The 26,088-nt window shown below is 48.5% G+C and overlaps 1 protein-coding gene across 2 annotated transcripts; it reads right to left on the bottom strand.

Moving 5' to 3' along the window:
- Positions 1-427: 427 nt before the first annotated feature.
- UBE2G2 (ubiquitin conjugating enzyme E2 G2) lies at positions 428-20,406 on the bottom strand. Of its 2 annotated transcripts, none has more exons than XM_038145800.1 (6): positions 20,284-20,406; positions 14,784-14,819; positions 14,654-14,699; positions 9,228-9,346; positions 5,584-5,724; positions 428-3,751 (listed from the first exon to the last, which is right to left on the bottom strand). In XM_038145800.1, exons 1-6 carry the CDS (start codon positions 20,324-20,326, stop codon positions 3,639-3,641), a joined length of 498 nt encoding a protein of 165 aa, XP_038001728.1. In that variant the 5' UTR covers positions 20,327-20,406; the 3' UTR covers positions 428-3,638. The 2 variants fall into 2 exon arrangements, with proteins under 2 accessions (XP_038001728.1, XP_038001729.1); XM_038145801.1 differs by having other exon boundaries at positions 19,831-20,359.
- Positions 20,407-26,088: the final 5,682 nt, after the last annotated feature.

Below are 26,088 nucleotides of genomic sequence, written 5' to 3'. Positions count from 1 at the left end.
GGGGTAAAACACAGAGAGCATCCTCACCAGGAAGACACCTGGCACAGAGCTTCCCTGTTGCATCCATCCCAATGCAGAACACCACCTTGCATTCAAGATATCACCCCACAAAGGCAAAAAAGAAAAAGTTGGCAGGGAGCCCGGGGCTGGCTCTGCCCCCGAGCTGCAGCCGTTTCATGTGGCTCCAACGCCTCTCACACTTTCAAAGGCACACCAACCCAGTTAATGGATGTCTCACAGCCCACTGTGTGTGTTCTGACACAGCCCCTCTGCCAAGGAAAAACAACAGCGAGCGTGTGTGGATGTGTGTATATACAAAGGCTTTACAGAGGATGCTGCTTGCATTTTTACAGCTTCGTTGAAGGGTTTGGTTGGGGTTCTTTTTTTAATACAAAAGCCTAAAGCAAATACAATCCAGAGAAAAGGATTTTTAAAAAAATCTTTAATACTTTACCTACATGCATAACACCTGTAGAGCTCTGACACTCCCCAAGGAACATGTTTAATAGTAAGTGTTTCAGGCTGAAAAAAGACAACTGCTCAGAAAAACATTGCTACTGGCAACTACTGCACATCCTGCCAACATGAGTGTTCATTCAGGGACACAATTAAGTCTTTCAGGGAAGTTTTTCCCAGGAGCTACATACCAGCTTTACAAGCTTTAACCTTCAGGTGTTCCCCACCTGCAGTAAGGTGTCTGTGCCATGGGACCCTCTCAGCTGGTCACACCTCCACTGTGTGAGCTGAACCCTCCTGCTTTATGCAAGGATGCAGTTTGTTGCAGAATAATGAAGTTTTAGTTCTTTTTGGCAAATAGAAGCAGGGAATCTAACATGCCAACCACCCTTTAAACCTTCCACAGAATTCCAGAATGGTGTGGGTTGACAGGGACCTTAAAGCTGATCCCATTCCATCCCCTGCCATGGGCAGGGACACCTTCCACTAGCTCAGTTTGCTCCAAGCCCTGGCCTTGGACACTTGCAGGGATGGGGCAGCCACAGCTTCTGTGGGCACCCTGTGCCAGGGCCTGATCTCCCTCACAGGGAGGAATTCCTTCCTAAACGAACACAATGAGCAATGAATTTCTTTTGACAAACACAAATGCTCACCCACTGCCTTCAGCTGAGTAAACAGCCACCAGCTAGGACAGTTCTCGCCCCAACACCAAGTTTCAGTCCTCTGAGGTGAACTGCTGCCCACATTTTGTCACCTTTAAGACTGAGAGGTGGATATGGTCACTGGGCGGCTTCAAATGCCCATCAGCAAGCCCACTGCATGTCAGTCACTTAAAAAGAAAGGTTTTTTTACTTTTGAACAGAGATTTGAGGACTATGGGAACTCTGAGTAGGAAATGGGCGTCTGAGAAACCCGCTTGAGTGGAAGCTGTCCCTGTTCGTGGCAAGGGGTTGGAACTAGAGGGTCTTTAAGGTCTGTTCCCATCCAAACCACTCAGTGATTCTATGATCTAAGCGTCCTCCTCAAATCCAAGTGCTGATACCAGCACATTCTGAATGACCTGTTGCACGTTCACAAGAACTTCCTAGGCCAGACACATGGATACAACAACATTCATAAGGAGCAAACTGCACCACATCTGCCCACTGTCAGGTTTTTATAGTTTTCTTCAAATTACCCAGCCACTGCCAGCATTAGAGACAAGACATTTGCCTGGAAAGTCCATGCAATCATGTCAGCTCTTTCACTCCTAAAGTAAGCCGTGTTTTAACTGGGTTAGGATGAACCCTTCCACTCCTTTGGAGCGAGTCTCTTGGCCGTGTGGTTACTCATATACAACACCCACTGCAATACATTTGTGTACAACCATAAAAGGAGAAAATATAAGCACTTTATTTTCAGTATACAGACTAAATCCCGCCATAAAATCAAGATAATGAGCAAGCACACATGAATAAAACACTCAGCACTTAAGCAAACCCCACTTTTGCCATGTCTGTGTTTCTACAGTGGCTCCTGCAGCTCTCCAGCACTGCTCCCAAAGGTGGCTGCAGTAGACCCAGGAACAATCCTCCCTCTACTCCAGAAAACACTCTCTGTTTGCATAAAGTGCTACATTTTCCTGTATGCCTTGAAATACTAGTTAGGTACAACACTATTTCATCATCTCTGCTCCCAAGCTATACCCAGTCCCACTTCCACCCTGACATCAAAGCCACAATTACTTCTACAAGGAGGTAAAATCAGCAGGTTGTAGCAATACAACTCTTCAGAGGTGCACAGCGATGGCAAAGTGTGATCTGCAGCACAGACAGCAAGACAGAAATGCTCAACAGTTGTACCACACACATGCACACTGTCACCTCTGTAAAGCTTTCTTCGTGGTGTGACTTTTTCCACATCACACTTTTTCACATTAAAAAAAAAAAAACACAAAAAACCAGCCCTTGTCAAATTTAGCCCATTTAAAGCTGCCAACAAAACTGGATTCCATGTGCTATCAATGGGCAAGTTATTGCTTGTAGTAAATTGGAGAAATTTGGACCTACACATGAGATTGGCTTGCAAAGCAGAAAGGTCAGCAGAGGCCCCTCAGCAGTTTTAGGAACTGAGCAGCTGGTATCTCCTGCACCCTTCACACTGGCTACAACACTGCAAACGTACAAAGCACACGTGGTACCATCCTCGAGCAAACAGCCCATCTTCTCTGGCTCCTATTTAACAAGAGCACTCAGTGTAGAGTGCCACAGGTGATTTTTGTAAGTCCATCCTGCTCACCTTGGCTCGTTCACCTGAAAACGGGGGGCAGGTGTAATGGCAAAGCAGTGCCAAGTCCTCTCAACACTCATGTGCCACCGGAGCAAGCTGATGTTCTTGCAGAGCTGTGAAGGTGCCCAGCACAGCAAACACATCCTCACTGGATTGTCCAACTGCCAGTGACCTACCTCACCCAGGTGATCTTGCCTTTACCTTGTGCCTCTGAGTGTGAAGTTTACAACCGAGTGTCTTCAAGGACTAATGAAGCAGCTCCTGGGATTTCTGCCAAGCCAACGCTGACTCAAAGGCTCAGTACGAACTCACAGTGCTACATGGGAACACCAGGCCACTCCAGACACAGCCAGTCCTCACAGCTCACTCCCTGAAGTTCCTTTCTTTGCTAACACACCTTGACTACAGCCCTGCTTTACAGCCTCTCCTGCTAACTACACCCTTTAAATCAGGTCGACTGCAAGCACTGCCCTTAACCTAACAAAGTACAGAACAGATAGAGTAATTCCTGTCTACTGCTGCTCCAGATGCAATGCTACCTATAGAAACACAACTAATTCTGCCAGCAGACGATCCAAAAACCAGCACTGCTCTCCAACAGCAGATGGGTGAGGGAGGGCTGCAGATTGCCAAGTCTCCAGGCTTTCCACACCACAAAGGAAGGTAGCAACAAGCAGCCTTTCGAACAGCATTGTCTCTGTATTTTTCTCTACCATTAAATCCCTTTTCCACACAATTTAGTGAATGAACTAGAGGCTTCTCTGGAGCAGTGGAAGAAAAGAGATGGTAAATAAATAACGAATTATAAGAACTAAGCCAATAGTTTTACAAAGTTTTCCTTTTTGGTACCAGCACTGAGCACTGCTCATTTCCAGGTGGAGAGAAATACAAAACGCTTCAGTCTCTCTGTGAGCTTAAAGTCCGAGTGACTTCTGCACAATCTGCTTGGCAATTTTGTTAAATTGTTCTCTGTCTTCTCGCCACATCTTGGAGGCGTCTACATTGGCTCCACTTTCATCATTTGGCTCTGAAACAAGAAAGACAAAGGCAGGTGGGCAATGGAGCTTCTAGCTTCTTCAGGAATGCCACTTCCCCAAGGCTTTGAAATATTTCTCCTCCTTTAGACTGAAGAAGCACCACTACAGCAAATGCAGTGACAGCTCCTGGATCCCCAAAAGGCTCTGATTTAACCAACCACAAGAGAAAGGATATCACAACAAATTTGAGTTTAGGCAAGAAACAAGTGGCACAGGAGCAGGACTTTCTTTTGTTTGTGCTTTCAGCAGTGGAGCCCCACCATGCACATGGCCAACACAATGTGGCACCCCCAGTACTGTCAAGGGCTTTTAAAACCGGGTATTTCTCCCTGCAAAATGTTTTCTTTTCTTCTTCTCCAGCTTCCCAGACACAAAGCCCCTCCAAGCAGGCCACGCAAACAGGCTGTCCCTTGTTGGGATGGTTTGTTCTATTAAAAACCAGCAAAATAATCCAAGGAAACCCATGGAATATGCTTTCACTTCTGCAACATCTCTCATCAGATGATTTCAGAATGCTTTACAAAGCACATGGAGGGCTGAAGTCCCGGGGGCTCCCCGGTTTTATGGAGGAAAGCTGAAACCCAGGATTTACAAGGTCTGTGGGCAGCATACAGCAGGACACTGCCCTGGGGTTCCAGAAGGCACTAAATGCTCTGCTTACCTCCCTTGGCACACCAGTGCACACCCACCCCAGCCCAGCTCATGGCAGCATCTAGGTTCCATCCTTCTCCACGTGATCCTGATGGTCCACCTTAAAAACCAGCAGCTGTGCAGGTCACCCAGCCTGGTACACCTGGGCTTACACTACCTGCAGAGCCAGGGCTCAGGCTTTTCCAGCACCCTGACAGAAGCTGACCACTGGTGTTTTAGCCTAATTTCTCCCAGAGCCATGGGAAAACAGGATGAAAAGAAGGAGACCAGGTGACTCCCGCAGTTCCCAGTCCAGGGGAGGCTGCACCACAAGCCAAGCTCCTGGGAGCCATGGGAATCCCATGGGAACTATTTGTCTGCACAGCTTCCCAACTGCAGGTTACTATTCCAAAGCTAGAACAGCCCCATGCAAGAATCTGTTGTTTGCTCTTTGGTCAACTTTGCAGCTTCTAAACCCATTTATCCTTCAAAACAAATCCTAAGGGGCATGGCTCTGCCCTCTTCAGGCAGTTCAGTTGCTCTGACCACTGTGTGGAAAATGAGCCATTTTTCAGAGAACTGTACATGACAGATGATCCACAGCCCTTGTTAGATTTAGGAAAAACCATTTGAAAGGCTCCACAAAAAGTTTTTTACCCCAGGTCTCTTCTCAAGAAGCCTTCCTCTGAACCAGAGATGGCAGAGTGGGGCACATTCCCAGGCTAGGAATAACAAAGAGAAACAGAGTGTGCTGGCTTCTGAACCAGAGGCCATGGACTCCAGTTTGCTCTACTGGTTTGGTCTGATAACCCTTCAGCTGCCAAAGCCAAATCCAACATAGGCTGAAATCCACAGCTTTAAAACATAAAGAACAGCACAGCAAATACAGAGAGGGCTTTGTCCAGCTGAGCCTCTGGGACCACCAGACCCACCACTACTGTCCCAGCTGCTACCAACCTGGAAGGAAAGCCTTGCAGTAACCCCCAAACGGGAACACCTGCTTCTAATTCAGTTGCATTTTTTCCAACCCTTCTCAGAGCACTGGTTCACTAATAAATAAATAAATCCCAGGGCTTTAAGACCTGTGGTTGCTGCTGAGCAGATTTCCACGTGCTTTGCTCAGTGAACAAGGCAGAAAGCAAGAGGCAGCTGCAGGCCACTCAGGAAGGGCTGCCAGGACAGCAGTGCTCACCTGCCAGCATGCTAACAACCGACAAGAGGATCTTCTCCACGCTCTGCACGGGACTCCACCGCTCGGCGCTGCTCTCGTAGCCCATGGGATCATCCCCAGGAGCATGAAGGATAGAGATGCAGACTCTCCCATCGGGGTAAACTGCACAAAAAGTACACAGGATTGGTTGTTACTTACTAGAAATGCTCAGCATCTCCACTGAGATGCTCTCCATCTCTTGTGCATAGATCAGCCTTAAGACTTAGCTTTTCTATGATTAAAACTAAATCCAGGTTTAAATTTCCTCTTTAAGCAAAAGACACAAAATATGAAAGACAAAACAACCCTAGGACAAATCTTCTTCAAGCAAATCTAACAAACTCCTTCCCCAAGTGCCTGCTGGGAGCAATTGTGTCATTTAATAACCAGTGAAAGGCTCCATGGAAAAAATGAATGATGCAGGCTGGTGGAATAAAGGAAGAATTTATGCACAGACACAGCTCCAAGCAGGTAATCAGTCCCACTTCAATGGAAATGAATGCACTGAATGCACATTGGAGTCCTCCACTGGACTGTGACCATGACAAGGATTACACAAAGGAGGGAAAAGTGCTATCTATATTATATATATTATAAACATGAGAAAAAAAGAAAGTGTTATGTTAAATATATTATGAACAGTAGAACTGATCTTTTTTTGAACATTACTGAGGTGCAATCAGAAGAATTCCCAGTACTTTATTTTTTTTTTACATAAAGCTCAGCTGCATTAAAGCACCTGGAAACAAGGAAACCCATGAATTAAGGATCCAGGTGCTTCCCCTCCCACCTTTAGCATAAGCAGCAGTGTCTGCAACAGTACAAGTTGTCTTCACAGAGACTGGACTCCACCGACTCGGTAATGAAACCAAACAAAGGTTGAAGAGGTGCCTCAAAAGCAAACACTGCTCCACCAACATGGCCTAATTCTCCCGCATGGCAGGCTCCTGAGGAATGGCAACCTTAGCACAATAATTTCAGGGCTTCTATTCCTCAGGTGACCAAGCTGGTGCCACTGCCAGGAAAGCAAGAAAAAACAAAGTGGGAATGAGTGCTGGAAGCAGCTGTGCTCATTTCCAGCTCCTTCCATTCACCCAGCTATGGCTGCCCTGGCACGTAAGCACTGTGGAGGACTTTTATTTACAGTCCTTCCTGCAGCCCCAGGCCGGGGACTGGAGCTGCTCTAACCATAGCTGGAAGAGGTGAAAACAGCAGGTGCTGAATCAGCACTTCTTGCAAGTCAGGAACCCACTGGCAGAAGGGATTTCAGTGCTGAGGGAGTCTCCTGTTCCTGTGCAGTGCCTCATTTAAAACAGCTGGAACACAGCAGCACAGTCAAGACATCAAAGGCTGATTGCAGGAAGATGTATGGATCTTCTCTGCCTCTGCTCAGGTGAGACCTGCCCCTGCCCAGCTGTGGGGCCCCCAACCTAAGGACGTGGAGCTGCTGGAACGAGTCCAAAGAGGCCATAGAGAGAGGCTCCAGAAACAGGCTGGGAGTGCTCAGCCTGCAAAAGAGAAAGCTCCAGGGAGACTTCAGGGCCCCTCCCAGTGCCTAAAGGGGCTCTAGGAGAGCTGGAGAGAGGCTGGGGACAAGGGGCAATGGCTGCACACTGCCACAGGGCAGGGTTAGATGGGATATTGGGAAGGAATTGTTCCCTTTGAGGGTGGTGGGAACCTGGCACAGGGTGCCCAAAGCAGCTGTGGCTGCCCCATCCCTGCAAGTGTCCAAGGCCAGGCTGGACAGGGCTTGGAGCAGCCTGGGATAGTGGAAGGTGTCCCTGCCCATGGCAAGGGGTAGAACAGGATGGGTTTTAATGTCCCTTCCAACAAGCCTTCCCAAACCACCTATGATCCTGTGATCTCCCCACACTGATGCTCAGTGCCAATGCAAGCAATGCCATTCATCACTACTCAGTTACTTTTGCGAGACTATCCAGGGCCATTGTAATGTAAGAGAAGACAGCTCCGTGGCATCTCAATTCCCCCTTCACATAAGATAAACTGCAAAGATGAGGGCACACACGAGACTTTTAAAGCTTTTTCCTTGTGATTTCTCACAGGGGGAGAAAGAAACAGAAAAAGCACAGCCCAGCCACCCCTTTCTGCAGCCTTTCTGGGTAGAAGCAGCCCACCACAACCCCAGCTGAGAAGAAAGATTCAAGTGTCTACTACAGGTGACCTCAGCTTCAGATCAAGAAGACTCCAAGACACAGGGCTTTAAAGAGCTGAGCTGACCATCCAGTGTGTTCCAATTATCCCATGGAAGAAACACCCACGTGTAAAGTCACTCTTTAACACAGGAGTCAGGCAATTTGTGCTTCTCCACACCCCACTCCTCCTGGCAGTGCTGCACACAACACAGCTGCAAGCAGTGAACCTCAAGCCAAGGCCACGGCTGGAGCTGCAGGGACAAGGATTTCCTCAGGGAGACCAGTCCTGGCAAGAAGTTTGGGTAAATTAGTCCAGCTGGAGCAAGGTGCTGACATGGCTACACTGCTTCCAAGGGCCGAAGTGCCCTGTTGGGACACCAGAGCTCCAGAGGTGATGCCACAAAGTTCTATGCTGTGACATGGAGTGTGTCCTCCACAGGAGAACAAAGATGTGGATTAAATGGGCAAGAACCTGCACAGGTGGTGCTTCCAGAAGGGAATAACAGAGAAACTTGAAGAAATTGCAAAATTCCTAGTATACAGGGTGAAATAAATTGATTCCCAGCTGAGATCACGACCTGTGTTTTCCAAGTGCAAGAATGTCAGCTGAAGAGGAAGCACTAGGCAGGAGCACAGTGTTTGCCTTTTCCTTAAGGAACCTTAAGGTTTTTTTTCATGTCCAGGGCTCAAACTTGTTAGCTGTGCTTCTTGTCACTGCAATTACTCCCACAGAAGACTCTTCAGATAATACTGTCACCAGCACAGATTCACTAAGGTTGGAAAAGGTCTCTAACTCAATCAGTATCACAGAGCAAAGGCCAGCAAAGTCTTAACATTAAACACATGTAAATGTGTTGTGTGCTTGGACAGAGCACTGTATTTCAGAGAGATCCCCTGAGAAATGTTAAACCTGTGATTTCATGGGGCAAAAGCCATGCTGCCTAATAAAGCTGCACCCATGAACAACTTTTCAGTCATTAAAATAACACCAAAATAGCTAAATACAAGCCATAGAGCAAGACTGAGGTGTGTTGGTGTGATGGTGTGTTGGAACAATGCTCTCAGGCAGATGGTGGGATTCTTGGGGTGTCTGCATAGGGCCAGGGGTTGAACACCATGATCCTGATGGGTCCCTGCAAACTCAGCATATTCCACGATTCTGTGTCTGGAAAGAGCCTGTATTAATTCAATAAGTCTCACATCCTGTACAGAAGATTTACAGGCATGGAATTTGCTGGAATCCTTTTTGGATGAGCAAAAATTTTATGAGGAATAATGGGATAAAGATAAAAGGACCCTTAGACAGAGCAAAACCTCTGGGCAGCTGAATGCTCACACTGCCTGCTCAAGGTTGGAAAGGGAGAGAACCACCCTTGGTGGTTGGAAGGGTGCCAGATCTCCTGCTGCAAAAGTTTGTTTTTAAGTTGCACAAGCAAGCCACCCTCCCTGTGCATCCTGCTGCATCAGACTCACTGTTGGGATGGAACATCTCACAGGTGAACCTCATCTTCGGAGGGCTCAGCGGGTAATCAAGCGGGAAACTCAGGATAGCAGGGAAAACCCCATACTCAAAACAGGTGTCTTCAGGACCCCTAGAAACAGATAAAATGTTATTCAAAGCTTTAAACAGCTCTTTCACCCGAATTCTTGTCTAATGAGATGTTTGAGGCACGGGTTACATCATCTTCTCCAGGAAACAAAGAGTTAAGGTGCTCTTACCCCACACCTCATAAACTTAAATCCACATATGAGGCTTGGGAGGCAAGGGGGAAATCAAAGCTTGCACGCTAAATTACTAGGAAGGTCACAACACTGTTTAATTAGCAGGGTGTGTCTGGATATAATTGGAGTATCTGGCTCCAAGGCATGTTCCAGGATTTGAGTGTCTGCACGTCAAGCGAAAGCAGAGGCAGGTGTGGGACTCCTGTGCCTTTGAAGATACTGTTATGCTCTGCAAGACAGAGATGTCAAATGCTGGAGCTCAAAATTAATTTATAAATGCCACAGAGATCCCAACTGCCAGCATCTAGCACAGCCACACAAACACTTATCACTGTCTGATGCAGAAAGCACGGCAAAGGTTTGTAAAAATAAAAACACAGCTCAGAGACCGTAATTGTCAGAAGAGATGCAGGACAACAATGTGTCTTTGCAGACTTCAGCTATTCAGTTTGCCCTCCCTCAAGTGCAGGTGGAGAACAAATGGCTTCATCAGGGTTCTTGTAGAAACATTTCCTCATTGTGTTCAGATTCTAGTTCAAAGTGCAGTCGAGTTGAGAACATAAAGACAACTATTTTACCCTGCCTACATAAAACACTTGTGGAAAGTGAGCAAAAACCAAGTTATTTGTGAGCAAAAAACAAGTAATAAATCATTAGCCATGATTTATTCAAACTTGATGAACCATCTGGAAGTTGTAACACAAACAGGATTTCCCTTGATTGGAAAGATGACGAAAAAAGCTTCAGCACCAAAAACTGTTGCCAAGGCAACCTCATTTAATTTATTTAGTATTTAGTAAAAGGCCGTTCAAACTAAGGTTCCACTGTCTGGGAAGTAAGGGTTAGGAATATATTCATGCCTCCTCCTCCCCATCCACATTCTCCATGCCAGAAAGAACATTAAAGTTGGAGAGCAGCGTCGGAAGACTGTCTCAAACTTGGGGATTCAAAAGACTTGGCTGGCAGATAAACACAAGAACTATGTGATTTAAACATGAATATTGACACTGGCAGGTAAGGGAAGAGAAATGCACCAACATTCTGCAAGGATGAAAGCTAAACTCTCCCAACCACTTTGTTCCCTTTCTGGCCTTTTCCCTAAATTTAGTCAGGATTCAATTCACATCTGAGAGTAAACTGAATGCATTTTTTCCTGACCATTTTAATTCCAGCTGCATTTTAAAGGCTTATTGTTGAACTTCTGAGAGTATGTACATACAGGCATTGAAAAGCTGGTGGGTGTCTATGCTCTGTTTTGAGAGCAAACCCACAGCCTTAAGGGCTCTTCTGTCAAACACACTCAACCCAACATACTCCATTTTAGGCCCTGTATTATGTGAGCAAAATGCTTTTGTTTTAGCCACTCAGCGCTGCCAGGATCAACTTCAAAGAAATTATTAAAGTTAATCCAAGACAGCATTTGCAACTACAAAACACTCAGCATTTGAACTTGACAGCATCACTTTTAGCTCACAAAAGACATTGGCAGGGCCAGGGAGGTAAGAGCATGGCAGCTGCTGCAATCACCCCCTGCTCTGCAGTGATTCCAAAGCTGACAGGAAGACAAAGCATGAAAATGAGAAGCTCTGACCTCCAGGAGCTGGCTGTAACTCATGCAAGGGGCAGAGAAGAGTGGTGGGTAACTTCCAAACAGAAGAGAGAAGTACCTTGAGAAGGACAGCTAATGGGAGTTGTTTAGTTTGGGGAAAAGGCTCCTCAGGGGAGACCTTCTCCTACACCTCCCTGGCAGGAGGGTGCAGCCAGGTGGGGATCAAGCTCTGCTCCCAGAGGACAAGAGACAAATCAAGAAGAAACAGCCTCAAGTTGCAACAGGGGAGGTTTAGGTTGGGTACTGGGAAAAGTTTCTCCCCTGAAAGGGTTGTTCAGCCTTGGCACAGGCTGCCCAGGGCAGTGGTGGAGTCACCATCCCTGAAAGCATCCAAAAAACATGTGCGTGTGGCACTTGGACATGGTTTAGTGGTGGATTTGTCAGTGCTTGGGGAATGGTTGGATTTGATGGTCCTAACGATTCTGTGATTCTAATTCCATAATCACAGCTTCACATACATTTGCAAATGGCTTATTTGTAAAAAGATGCTGGAAAAACACCAAACCCCACAATCATCAGATGCCCAAAAGGGGAATGGAAACAAAAGTCATAAGCCTAATTATAGATCTAATTACCTTTCCAAACAGCTTTGTGATAAGTTGACTTCAATTTACACTGTTTAGTTTTCAAGCAATCTTTAGGCTAATAAAGTTCTTAACCATTGCGTGCTTTTGTGTCTTTTGGGGATAAACTTTAATAGCAACACACACTTGTACATGCCAACCAAAGAGGGCAAAACTTGGCCTTGAAATGCTAAATCCATAAACATAACACAGCCTGAAGGACCTCACGCAGCGCTAGGGAATTGAGCAACATAAGGCAAACTCTCCTGAAACGATGTCGCAGAGACCTGGCTTTCAACAATGCTCAGCACCTCTGCTCTTCAGAAAGGTTTTCACACGGCTGTTTTCAGTGCTGTGCCCATCACACTCATTTTAGGAGTGTAAGATCTGTTCTCTACTTTCTTTTATTATGGTCTTTACATTTATGCATTTCACATTCCTCCAGCATTGCTGTTGCAGACAAGAACACTCGACATACAAATAATTATTATTTCCATTATTTAAAAATGCATTCTTTTATCTCCAAGTCAAGCTCTTACATCAATCTATGTAACATTACCCAGCCTACCTTTGAATCGATAAATGAGAGATGTCTTTTCTCTCTTGGGGATCTTTTCTTAAAGTTATGTGCCATTATATGTGCTCTAGCTTTATAGAAATTGGCTGAAGGAAGGAAAGTATTCTGTTCTTTTCACAATTATGTTTCTTACCATTTCCACTTCATCTGCCTAAAAAATTTGCAGACGGCTTTACTCCCATTTTCTCATCTGCACACCTCATTCCCTGAATCTCATACAGCACACTTGAGATTACAAAACACTGGAGGAGACCACCACAGACAAATATAAACAAGTCAGGTAACTTACTTTCCAAAGGCATCGCAAGCGCTGCTACTAACAAGGTTTGTAAAGAGATGAAAGTAACCAAATGTGTTTGGGGTAAACATGTTTCTATTGTATCACACCTTCAAAATGGAGCAGATCTTAAAGTATAACTTTATTATGACACACACACAATACAGAAACCAAAATTAAAGCACCTCCGCCTCTCATTTTATGCTGACAAAGCCCTGAAGCTCAACACTCAGCACTTTAAAGGGCTTTCAAGTCTGCAGAGCAGCTCCTCTGTTCTTTAAGGATGTGACAGGAAACCTCAGAAAAGGTATTTTCTAGGCAATTCAGAAGTACTTCTGAGCATCCCTCAGGAAACCTCTACTCAGCCACAGCACCTCTGCCAGGAGGAAGTACCAAGAAGCAGGAATTTCCTTCCATGTTCCAAGAAGTGCATTCAACCCTCTGGGATTTCCACACTCCCAGCAATCACAGCTGTCTGACCTGAAATCTGGCCCATTCCTAAGCAGATGTGCTGACTATGCCTCTCACAGAAAGCCTAAGACCCTGCAGCCAAAATCTCTGATGTCAGGCAACAGAACAACCTATTTCCATGCTAAGTGTTTCTTTTCAGGGCACTGAGCTACCAGGAAGCACAACCTGTTATCCCAGGAGAAATCACTGCACATAAGCAGAGGCATTTGCCAACTCTTGCCATCTATGAGCAAACAAGCAGCGGTAATCCAAACCTCCACTCACCAAGGTCTAAAATAACTCGGAGGCTCTGGCTTGCCGTGCAGCAGGATCACCCACACAGGCACTCTGTGTGGAATAGGGAACTCGCTGCAGCTTTTGTATTGGTTGCACGCCTGAGCCCAAGAGACAGAAATCTTGTTTTTCATCCCTAGACAACACATTCCAAGCAAACCCAGCTAGGAAAACTCTGCCACCCACGCCAGCTGAGAATCTCCCCAGTCAGCACTGGTGGTTGCAGGGAAAACCTGCCCAGATCACAGCGGGCACGGAGCGAGCGGGGCCACAGCCACTGCCGGCTGCCCCAGAGTCCTCGGGGACAACCCAGGCCTGGCTGAAGGAAAGGAAATCACCAATTCTTACCAAAGGAATCCTGAAATACCGAGCCAGGATCTACCCTAACAACAGACCACCGGCTTCAAGATGGACTCAGTGGTCTGGAGCTTCTTCATCTTTGAATTGTGCAGTATTTGCAAAAATTGTCAGATGTGAGTGACAAATGTATTTTTCCCTCTCCTCTAGCATTTTAGAATTTTATATTGTAAAAATCACCAGTTCTTCCATGTACTCCAAGTTCCCAAAGAAGGTACAGCATGAGTAAGAGTACAAGAAAGAGAGAAGACAACCTGGAAGATGCTGGGCAAACAGATTTTGTCATTTCATGGCAAGTTTTGTCACCCACAACCACACCCATCAGCTGGGGAGCGGAAGAGAGAGAACACAGCTTTGTAAAGGAGTTTTCATCACCCCCAAAACGCAGCAGGTCAGGATCAGAGCTATTCACCAGCAGAAGAGTGAATACTCTTCCACTACTACTTCTAGTGGTTTCTACACAAAACCACTGCATCCAGCTCTTGACAACACCAACCAGTTCATGAAGCATGAAGAACTTCAGAAGAATTTTTACTTAAATGTCAGTACTTTTTCTGATCAGAACATTTCAATATTTCAAGAAAAAATTTGAATAGTAAGTAAACTAATTTTAGACAGTGATTTTTTTTTCTCCTGTCACTAATAATTTGTGTATTTTGCTCCACTCAGAACTTGTCCTGCATTTGCACTTAGGCAATGTTCCAACAGGTGTGTGCGATCTACAAGCAACTGTTTGTTTCCTACAGGGTCTGTAAATGTAACATATATCCAAGGGAGTCCAAATGAGGATTCCTGACAAATTTGTGAGCTTTTTATTATGACACCCATACAAGAAGTTATGATAACAAGTTGTACACATCACCAATGCTGCCTCTGTCACTCTGTTTAAAGCCCAAATTTAAGTCCCTGTTGGGATGAGAGGAGTTTCCAGCCCAAGGCAGGCCAATGCTGCTGTCACACAGAACTGGCAGTACTTTGTTACATTCCTGCTCTCCTAGAAGCTCATCACAGCAACTGCTGATTTCAGACACCAAACAGCATTTAACTCACATGATCAGTGCTTCCCATTCAAAGAAGTTCTCTTCATTCATGGGACCTGTGAAACAGAACAGAACAACGCTCAGTGCTACCCGAACAAGGTCACAGCTGCAGAGTGCACAAACCCTGCTCAGCTCCTCACCTGCCACAATCCCTTCTGGTGGGTTCAGGGTCAGCTCTGCAAAAAACAGAAACACAAGGAAGACTGAGGTGACTTGTGAGCCCAAGCATTTTAGGGAGTGTGTGAGTGGCCATGGATTAGCACAGGGGCCCCACCACCATTGCTTAACGCAGCACAGTGCTCTCAACAAAATTATTTGGCACTTTGGGGTTTTCCAGGCTCTTAGAACTAGCCTTGGAATCACAAAATTGTTTAGGGTGGAAAAGACCTCTAGGATAATCAAGTCCTCTGTCTTCATAGAGGCAGTAATTTAAACCTGAGAAGGAAGACAAAAACATTTCACAAAGCCTAGGAAACACTCTTCTCTTGCACCTCTGTGGAATCTGCTGCATCCCCTAACAGCCTGATCCTGTAACCTCTCTGCACTATTCAGGTTTGATGCACCTCAGTGCAAAACCCAGAACAACACAAAAACGGGCGAAACAGACACATGAGAATTCAATCCAACCTCCTGCATGGTCTGCAAAACGTGAGTTAAAAAAAAAAAAAAAAGCATCAATAAAACAGGCACGGCTACACAGGTAAGTTTGGATTCATCAACCCACACTTTCTCTAAGAAACTGATACAATTCCAAATTCATGAAACAAGCTTCAGCATCAGCCCCTTACCTCAAGCTGGTGAAGGCCAGTACACCACGTGCTGATAAAATAAGAACCAGATTTTCTCCTATCTAGTGGACCGACCATCAGTTCCTAGGTTCTGATGTTCTACAGGGAGGCAGCAGCAGCTGAGGCACAGCTCAGCCACAAACAGGCAACCAACGTGCCAGCAGTCCTGGGGGCTCAACGCCAACCCCAAGGCTCTGAGTGAGCCATGGGGCAGCTGCTGGAGCTGGTGGCAGGAGGTGACACTCCCAGCTGCTCCTCCAGCACAGTGTTTCCTAATTGATGGCCTCTGGAGCACCAGTGGCCAGTAAGACACAGAACACAGCCAGAGACACTTGGCTGATTTCTGTTCAGGCTGTAGGTGAAAGCTGTATGGGTAGTGCTGCACAGAACAGATCTCTGGCTTACAACAGCTCCTTTACTGCAGAGGATTTAAACAAGATGCTGAGATGCACTGCCAGGAGAGATCTCCAGTTTGCTCAGAGTGCCCTTAACCTTGGCACAGCCCTCTCTGAAGTTCCAAAGCCCAGCAGCAGATTGAAACTCGGCCCTGCTGTTTTCCACACGTCCTGGCATTCCACGGCAGGCTTTTCCAGCTTCACAGTGGCTCTCCAGTAGCTTTTCTTGTTGGTGTTTTTAGACAGAAAGAGGGAGATGTCAAAAACAGGAGCTCCTGGAATCATTTTGCTCCATCTTGTGGTTCTCTCTAAGAAGAAAATCCCTCTGATGTTTCCCTGGAAAAGCTGGCAGCAGTCCCTGGGGTGGGCAGCCACATGGAATTGTGTCATACAGGACTCCACTCCAAGGAGAACAGGGGCAATGGGAATAAACAGCCAAAGCCCATAGAGCAAAGGGTCTTTGTGGGGACAGAGCTTCAATTCTCCACTTCCTTGCTCAGCTCCCCCCCTCAGAGAAAGGTTTCTATCCTTAAGGATCAGGCAAAGAAGAATCTGGGCACTCGGGGCACAGGAGCTTTGGTTTTGAGGAGCTGCACCTGGTCATTGAGAAAGGTCTCCACGGGGATGGTGACATCCTACCCTGTGACTTCTCCAGAGCTGTTCAAAGGAAACCGAGAGCCCAGCTGAACATGAACCACTAGGAGCTGACACAGCATCAGCTGCTACAGCTCACCAGAGCCTCCAAAACAGGCTCCCTTCTACAGAATATCAGGGGGAGTGTCCAATTATTTGTAAGTGAGCAGCAGAAAGCAGTGAAAGGCTGAAACCAATGCTCTGATCACATGCAGAGCAACTCTGACAGACCAGCTAGGCCACACAGTCCCACTCAGTGCAGAAATTTTCCCTAACAGGCAATCCAAACCACCCCAGGTGCAACTTTTTATTTGTTCCCTGGGAGCACAGCCAGACTTTGTAAGCTTAAAACAGAGCTGACACCAGACAAGTGTGATGCTTCTATTAGGAACTCGGGGCAGGTTTGCTGCACACACAGTCAAGTCCCTTCCTCCTCATTTCACTGCTCTTTGCGGAGTCATTATCAGCCAATTCCACCTTGGAGATGGTTCTCAGTCTTGTTAAAGCACTGAAGAGACTGAGATCATCCTTGAAAGAGAAGTTCAACAGTTATGTCTCCTAAAAACTGCAGCAAACCTGCAAGGGGATTGAAAGCCCAGGGCTCAGGATATATTAGGGGCACGTGCTCGCTGCAGGATCTGACAGCATCTGGACCGGGGTGCCTGAAAACAGCCAGCTTTCTTCTGACTCCACACGACTCTCCCCAGGCACTAAGGATGGCAGGTACCCACTGAAGGCCTGCCAGGTTCAGAAGGTTTATTATTTCTGTGACTCCCCAAATCTCACAATTACCATCAATCCCTTCCTTTCAACCTGGCAGCACTTCCAAAGAAACCTGTTGGCATTACAATCCACTGCCCCGGTGCCTGTTTGCAGCAGGAAGGAAATCCAGTGTGTACAATCAGGCGCTGCAGTTCTCAGGTCTCTAGAGATTGAATTCTTCCAGAGGAACCCTTTTTGGATTTGAAATTTCAGCCAGCATAAGACATCTTCAAGATCTGGCATTAAGGAACAGTAAACATAGAAAAATAAGGTTTCCATCTTTTAATTCTCACAAATATAAGGTGCTGAGAGACTTAGGTCAGGCCTTAATACTATTATACATCTAGAATTAACAACAGGCACATGCTCTAATAAAAATTATGCCCTTTTTATATCTGATTTTTTAAAAAGCTTTAGCCAAACCAGTTCTGGCAGAGTAGATAGTAAACCTGAGAAAGCAGAAAGTCAAACGTGCAAAGATCTAAATGAGGACAAGAAACCCAGTCTGTATCACCTGGATGTTCCACACCTTCCTTTCCTTCTTCAAAAGGAAAGAAAACCAGTGCCATTTCACAGCCTCTCCCAAAATGCAGCAATATATCTGGGCTCCAACAGGTAGAAACTCCCCACAACGTCAAGAATTTTTCACAGAAGGAAACAATAAATCTTTAAATTGAGACTTAAACACGAGTGTGTGCATGCACAGAAAAAGATGGAAAGACAAAAACTGAAAAAGGAAAAAAAATGGAAAGAATTAGAAGTCTGGTAAGGAAAATACACCCACCAGCAAGGCACTGACTGCCAACACCACTGTCACAACTAGAAGTAACTAAGAGGAGAAGAGGGAAAGTAAAGGAAAAAGAAGTGTACACAACTTTGTAGATAACACAAACAAGATTTCATCCAAGGAGAGCAGTCAGGAGAGGGCCACTGAAAACCATTCCCATGCCCACATTCACCCAGGGCAACCACATCCATGCCAGCAACACACATCATCAGGAGGGAGAAACTTCACACTGAGCTGAACCTCAGCCCTGTCCCAAGGCAGGACTCGCTCTTTCTCTGCAAAAAGAGGCAGCAGAATTACCTACAAGCAGGAGCTTTTTTTATTTTTCATAATAACTTCAGCTGAAAAGCTCTACAGGGCTAAGGGGTTCTGCAGAGCTACAATTACCTGGCAGTCTTTAGAGAGACACTAGGGAAAGGCTGCAAATCAGGCTCGATTCTGGGGTTTGTGCTAAAGGAAAATAACAAACACGCAGCAGAGGGGAATCCACAGACACTGAAATGTCTGTTCTGCTGCACTGCTGCAGCTCAGGTTTCCAGAAAGCACTGCACACTCAGCCACTGCCAGCTACGTTCATTTTTCACAATACTGTGTTTTACTGGGCATGGGAAAGTGCTTGTAAAGGCAGATCACAGACAAAACATTATCTCTGTTCATGACTAGTGTTACCCTGGGAAACTAGGCAGAGAAGATTCACCTCATGTCTGCCTGTGGCATTAAGTCAAAATCTTTCCGAGATCATTTCATATCATTTTTTTCCTAAAGATTTCACTCATACAAGACACTCCGGTGGGGCCTCTGTGCTCCTCAACAACAAAGGATCATAAATGCTTTTTTTGAGACTTAGGGCACTGATACAAGAGGACAGACGCAGCGCCAAGACTTTCTGTGGTTGTTTTTCAGGTCACTGCCTCTGGATTACAACAGGAAAATGCAGATTTCTAGGACACACATTGTCAGCACAAACTGCACCCACTCACCAGCCCCAGCTGCCAGTGGCAGCAGCCCGAGCTGGGTGGGGAGCCCTGGCTGCCCAAACCCCTGTGTGACAGCTCAGCTTCGAGAGCTGTGCTCTGCAGAGCAGCCTGAGAACAGGCACGGTGCTGGTAGGAAACGTGCCTATAAATACTCTCTTTCACACAGGCTGGAGTATTCCACTGAATGGTGACAGCAACAACTCCCCGAGCCTGGGGAGCACAGTAAGTGACCTTCCCTGGAGCAGAGAGTCTGTTCTCACAGCCCAGCTCCCTCCAGCCCCACCAAACATTTCTCCTCTCCATTCTACTTCCTTGCTGTAAATAAAAGCCAGAGCATTAAAGCCCAAAAGCACCTAGGTACACAAACAAGTATTTCTTGCCAACAAAAAGCACCTTTGGACATGTCTCAAACCCATCAGGGAGCAGAGGAGCCACCCCAGAAGCTCTGGGACTCCCAGAGGGCCCCAGCCCACTGCTGCAGGTCTCTGGTCCCTGTGTTGAGGATCACTGCAGCCACATCCAACAGCGCTTTTTAAACAAACAAGTAAATGTCTTGCATTACTAAATTCAGCTTCAAATCTTTTTACTAACCACTTGCCTTCCATTAAGGACTTCACAGAATCACAGAATCATTCAAGTTGGAAGGGACCTTAAAGTTCATCTCATTTCACCCCTGCCATGGGCAAGGACACCTTCCACGAGCCCAGCTTGCTCCAAGCCCTGTCCCACCTGGCCCTGGATACTTCCAAGGATGGGGCAGCCACAACCAGAAGGCATCTGCCCTGACAAAGACCTCTAATTAGCTTTGACGTAATAACAGAGCTCTGCAACAGAGATTTCCATACCTGTATTCTGTTCCATCTGAAAAGTTTACCAGGGAAAAACATCAAAATAGCTGGCCACTTGCCCAGGCTTCCCAGCCTCGCCCTAAGGTCCTGGAGCCACGGAGGGGTCACCCGCACACCGAGCCGTCCCCTCGGTGTCGCAGCGGAACAGGGGGCAGGACCCCCTTCCCACAGCCTCCTCAAAGCCGGCAGTGCCCCGTGGCCGTCCGTGACCCTCCCCCCGCCCCGGGGGCTCTGTACGGAGGCAGACAGGACCGTGCAGCCGGCGGGGGCGAAACAGCGGCCGGAGGGGCACGGAGAGCTGCCCCGGGCGCCGAGAGGGAGGCCCGCGGCCTGGCCTGGCCTGCCCGGCGGCCGTCACGGCCCCACCCGGCCCAGCCCGCGGGCCCTCCCGGGCTTTGGGAGCGATCCCGCCAGGAGGGCAGCGCCAGGGGCCCAGGGAGCGCCACTCACGCTTGTACTCGGCCATGAGCCGCTTCAGCGCCGTCCCCGCCATGGCGCGGCCCCGCCGCCGCTTCCGGGTGCGCGGCCAGAGCGGCCGCCGGCGGGGCGGGGCGCGGGGCGGCGCTCTGGCCCCGGCTCGCCTCTATGGGAGCGCCCAGTCCTCCCGCCGGCACCGGGCGGGCCGGGAACGGCCCGGGGATTCCCGGTGGGAAAGGACGCGCTGGGAGGACACGGGAGAATCCCCGCGGAGCGGGGGTAGTGCGGGGTTGGAGCTGGGCACACCCTTCGGATTGCCCGGAGCAGCCCCCGCGCCGCCTTTCCCGCCGGGATGGGCCAGGGGAGCGCAGGGCAGGGCCCGAGGCCCGACGGGGATCCGCGGGATGTCCCACCCCAGCGGAGAAGGGAATAGGCGCCTTCCCGGCGAGATTTCAGCAAGCAGGAGCACAGCTCAGCTGAACAAATAGAAAGAGAAAAGGCTGCGTATGATTCCATGGAACAGCAGGACAGCCTGAGCTTAAACTCCTCTGGAATGGGCTTCGTGGAGCCCCAACCACCACGCAAAATAATTATACCTCAGCAGGGTTAGAGCAGTTTATTATTACTATTTTGAAGACATCGAATGTCTCTCCTCACTTACTAGCTCTTCTGCACAGTTTGGTGACATTAAAAGGTGTTGTGGTGTGTCATTTTTATTGCAGATGATGTAAAGTTGGTATGTTCTGTTCACTCCTGTTCACTCCTGTTTATGGTTCTGCCCTGGTTCTCCCCTCCCCATCAGTTCATGCCCATCCCCTTATCTCCACCCCAATTGTCCTTATTTGTGATAATTCATTACTGCAACCCCTCCCCAGACCCCTATCCATCACTCAGCGTCCCCTCCCATTGTTCCAGAATCTTCTGCTGTTCCCGTCGAGTGATTGGATTAGGAGCTGGGGTCCCGCCCCCAGTTCAAATGCATTTGTTACCCCAACAGTCACTCCTTTGTATCCCCCCACCCCCCTGTTTCCCGATTGGAGCCTGGTCCAGTTCCACCCCTGTTCTCCTCCCCCTTTATAACCCCGTGTAACCCTCCCCCAGGGGTCCCTGGTCGGTTGGTCTGCCTGGTGTTCAATAAAGCTGGATTGCTGCCCCTGGACGGAGACCCTCTTTTCTTCACTTTGCTGCAGCTGCCTCTCAGTATTCCAGCTGGGCACCCTCTGGACACGGCAGTGCCTCCAGAGAGTGCCCCCGGTGCTGGCTGTGTCGGAGCTGGCCGCCGTCGGTCCTGCTCCCCCAGCCCAGAGCAGAGGGACACAGGGCAGCAAAAAGGCATTTCTCCCCCAGCCCTTTACCAAGTTTATCTACCAAAAAGAAGCATTAAAAAGAAACCTGAGGCCACAGACTCCAGTGCCCACAGAGCAAGAATCAACGTTAAGGGAGCAGGGCAAAGGGACAGATGCTGAATAGAGCTTTAGGACTAACTAGCAAAAAAGATTCAAGAATGTCAAGGTATGCACAAAGGAGGATAACTGTAGCTGGAACCAGTGGAAAAACAGATAAAAGACTACAGAGGGGTTTTTTGCAAGTTACGTAACAAAAAACGATAGTGCATGCCCAAAGAAAAAGTTCAAAGGAAGGTCACCAGTGATATTGAAGCTTTCAGTGAATATGGCCACCAGACAGCCCTTTAGATGACCTCCAGGTCCAAAAAAGGACTTCCAGGCAAAGGTGAATGCATGCAAATTAGATCTAGGAAAGTGGTGTTTGTGTATTAGCTAGGAGGTACCTTGTAATGAAAATGTATGATCAGGATGGAATAAATACCCTGTTGTGAACTTGCACCACCCACATCAGAATAAAGGAGACACTCTTCCGCGCGTCCAACGCTGATAAAGAATGCTTGCTTTCTAATGCTTCAAATTGAATAAAAAAGTTTATTTCACAGCTAATATCCTAACATTCTAATATCCTAATAAATATCCTAATAAACTAATATCGTTGTATCCTAATAAATATCCTAATAACCTAATATCCTAATATCAATATCCTACCCTCTCCCTAAGTTTCTACAACTATGTGCTTTCCCTCCCCCAGCTCCCACTCCTCCAGTCTTGATGTGCAAACGGGCAGAAGAAAGCAGACGAGGCCCTTCTCAGCATGCTGGTTTTCAGTTCAGACGGGCCGTGGAGGATCCACATCAATTCAGATCACACGGGGACGGTGTTGGTTGTCCCCTGCGGCCATCGCTGCAATTCCCATCGGTGGCCGCTGTCCCAGCCCGTTTCTTCGCAGGTCATCCAGCTCTCTGCGGGGACGCTGGCGGGGCACAGGGCTCGGCGCCCTATCCCCATCCGCGAGTCTTCGGCGCCGGCCACCTCCAGGAGCCGCATCCTCCTGCGCCTCCTGCTGCTGCCGCTGCCGCCAGCGCACCACGAAGGGATGGAGGCGGCGACGGGGGCGACGTGGGGCCACCCCGGCACGGCTGTCCTGCCCCTGCAGCAGGCGGATGGCCCCAATGGGCCCTTGGCAGGTCGGGCAGGTGGCAGCGGCGTCGGGGGCGGCCTGGGGCTGGATGCAGGCGTGGCAGAACACGTGTCCGCAGGGCTCCACGGCAGCGGCGGGGCTCTGCAGGAAATCCACGCAGATGCGGCAGACCCGGACGGCTCGTGGCGCTGATGGCTCCTGCCTGACCTCTGCCATGGCTGCTCCCGGACCTGGCTCCTCTCAGCCGCTGGCAGCACTGAAGGCCTGGCTTCCACGCGTTGAGGTTCCTCAACCTCTCGTGGGACTCAGAGGCTCCTCAGTCGCTGGCAGCACTCAGGTTCCTTGGTCACTGGCAGCACTGGGAAGATCCTCAGTCACTGGCAGCACACAGGCTCCTCAGACACCAGCAGCACGTGGAAGCTCCTCAGCTGCAAGTGGGTCCAGCCTGAGTGCTGTGGTTCGACCCAACGCTGGTGGTTATAGTTACGCAAGTGGTGTCATAATGATCGTGAGTGACATGTCCTGACATCACAGGGCTCTGAGGGACACGCCCAGGAGCTCCCCCATCCACAGAGACGGATCCTGTGGCACAAAGCCCACCTGGCAGTGGGCTGCACACCCCAGTGGTTGCCCAGATCCCTTCCAGGCGGTCCCTGCTGGGGTGGGGCTGTGCCAGTCACACCCACCAGGACCTGCAGAGGACCTGCTCTGCGGAGCTGCATTCCATGGCATGTGCTGGGGCTTGGGGTGCACCTCCCCAGGGGGAGGACTCTGCTCGGCCCTTGGTTGAACTTCAGGAGCTTCCATCAGCCCATTTCTCCAGCCTGTTGAGGTCCTTGTGGCTGCAGAGTCACCTTCTGGTGTCTCAGCAGCTCCTCCCACTGTAGGAAATCCAGCAAACTTGCTGAGGGTACCCTGGGCCCCATTAATCGGGCCACTACCAAGAAGGAAGAGGACCGGTCCCAGTACTGATGCCTGGGCTGTACTGCTGATGATCAGCCTCTATCTCAGCTTCATGCTGCTGATCAGCACCCTCCTCTACTTAAAAACCAGTATCACTAGTTAAAATCACTTCCTCACAGAGCAGAGCTTATTTGCAAAGTCCTGCCTCTCCCAAGACTCCTGCTTTCTCCAAACTCCTGAGAAATGTCTGGCTGGTCGTTTATCAGCCCCAGTGAACATTTTCTCCTTCAAATACCACAGCTCTGGAATACAGCTTAGGATCTGTTGAGTCTTTTGCCTCTTCCACCACTTCTCCTGAAATAGCTCTGGTATTTTCCTGGAAATACCATTGTAGCACTACACACCGGCATCGCCTCTTGGAATCATTTTGTGCCCTTTGCAAAGTGACTGAGCTTGTTTGGCAGAGAGTCTCCAGCAGCAGGCACCTCCAGGGCCCTGCTGCTGCTGCCACCATAGCCCTGCTGTGAATGGGATGGAAGAGGCTGGGATGACAGCAGGCCACCCCAGCACAGTTATCCACCTGCAGCTGGGCAGCCTGTGGTCACAGCTCAGTCTGTCCCTGGCATTTCACCTCTCAGAGTGTTGGCTGTTTCTCCCACCTTTCCTCACATGGTTGGAATTGGCCTAGTGCCAGCTTTTTCTTGCCTTTAAGTGCAGGGCTGTAGAACTCTCCTTGGGCTCACAGCCAAGCTTCCTGTTACATCTCATTAACCTCTTTTTTCCAAGTTCCCTTGTGCATCCTCCTAGTACCCACTGCAGTGGGGCACTGTCCCACTCCTCAGCTGTGGTGTCCCCATCACCATCTGCCTCCCCATCCCAGTCAGGACAGCTTTCCATCGTGGCAGCCTTGCAAAGGTCCAGTTAATCCACTGGAAATGTCTTTTTAGCTCAGCACCTCTGCTCTTCAGAAAGGTTTTCACACGGCTGTTTTCAGTGCTGTGCCCATCACACTCATTTTAGGAGTGTAAGATCTGTTCTCTACTTTCTTTTATTATGGTCTTTACATTTATGCATTTCACATTCCTCCAGCATTGCTGTTGCAGACAAGAACACTCGACATACAAATAATTATTATTTCCATTATTTAAAAATGCATTCTTTTATCTCCAAGTCAAGCTCTTACATCAATCTATGTAACATTACCCAGCCTACCTTTGAATTGATACATGAGAGATGTCTTTTCTCTCTTGGGTCTCTTTTCTTAAAGTTATGTGCCATTATATATGCTCTAGCTTTATAGAAATTGGGTGAAGGAAGGAAAGTATTCTGTTCTTTTCACAATTATGTTTCTTACTATTTCCACTTCATCTGCCTAAAAATTTGCAGACGGCTTGTCGTGGTTTGAGAGGAAGTGAGTTTTTGTGAGGTGGTGGTCAAACCAATAGGTGCTCAGATGTGAATATTGGCACCTGGTTTGCCCATTGAGGATATGGATACGGCTCTGAGAACACAGGGGTTAAAAGCAAGGAACTCCCAGGGGAACTCTCTCTTGGTTCTGGTGGATGGAGAGGTCAGACCTCCCCTACCCAGCTGCGGGCTGGACGGGGGAAGGGAAGCCACGAGGCCGGAGGGAGGTAGGCCGGAGCCTTGGGCAAGGAAGGGAGGTGAAGGCCCCTGGCCCCGGCAGGACAAGAGTGAGTTCCCCACAGATTAAAGAAGGGTGGAAGAACTCTGTGAGGCATCGGGCAGCCCCCCTTTCCCAGGAGGGAGAGAGAGAGAGAGAGAGCTGCCAGTGCTACCTTGAAATTTGATAGCATTGGCTTGGCCGAGAAGGAGAAGGGGGGGCGGCGAGAAGAGTGCCCGGCAGAGCCAGCGTGGGAGTTCTGGACGAGTAGAGGCTGTGATTTTAACACTTCTGTGGGATGATGGAAACCTTGCAAATGCTGATCCTCCGGGAGCTGAAGGAGAAGAGAGACAGGGATAAAGTAGGAGGAAACGCGCAAGTGTGGTGCAAGCTGTGCAAGTGAAGAATGACCGAGAGAAGTTGAGAAGAATCCTAGGTGGGAGGAGATGCTGGAGTGGCTTTTGGCTGGACTTTTCTTGTATGGCCATGGACAGAACCTTTCCTGTAATACAGAGACTGCATTTTAGGGGGAGGCGATGGCTTGGTGCCACAGGAGTGATGTGAGCGGAGACGACAGGTGAGGAGGTGTTGGTGCTCTCGAAACCCCTCGGCCCCAGGGGGTGAAATATTGGGGGGGACTAGTGTCCCAAAAGGTGAGAGACTGTCGTTTTCTCCTGGAACTGGGCGAAGCATCCTTGAAAAGGGAACCCTAAAAGCAGCTCTGGTCCATGTGCAGTGGTGAGAGCACTGAACATGGAAGGAAGAAATCACGAAGGTGGTGCTGAGTGACGTGGAAACACAACTGGACTCGGCTGTGTTTCCAG

The sequence above is a fragment of the Motacilla alba genome, chromosome 9 (assembly GCF_015832195.1).
Source record: "Motacilla alba alba isolate MOTALB_02 chromosome 9, Motacilla_alba_V1.0_pri, whole genome shotgun sequence".
Classification (NCBI taxonomy): Eukaryota; Metazoa; Chordata; class Aves; order Passeriformes; family Motacillidae; genus Motacilla; species Motacilla alba.
Note: the sequence above shows the minus strand (reverse complement) of the source record. Positions and strands in the feature narration are given on the sequence as shown.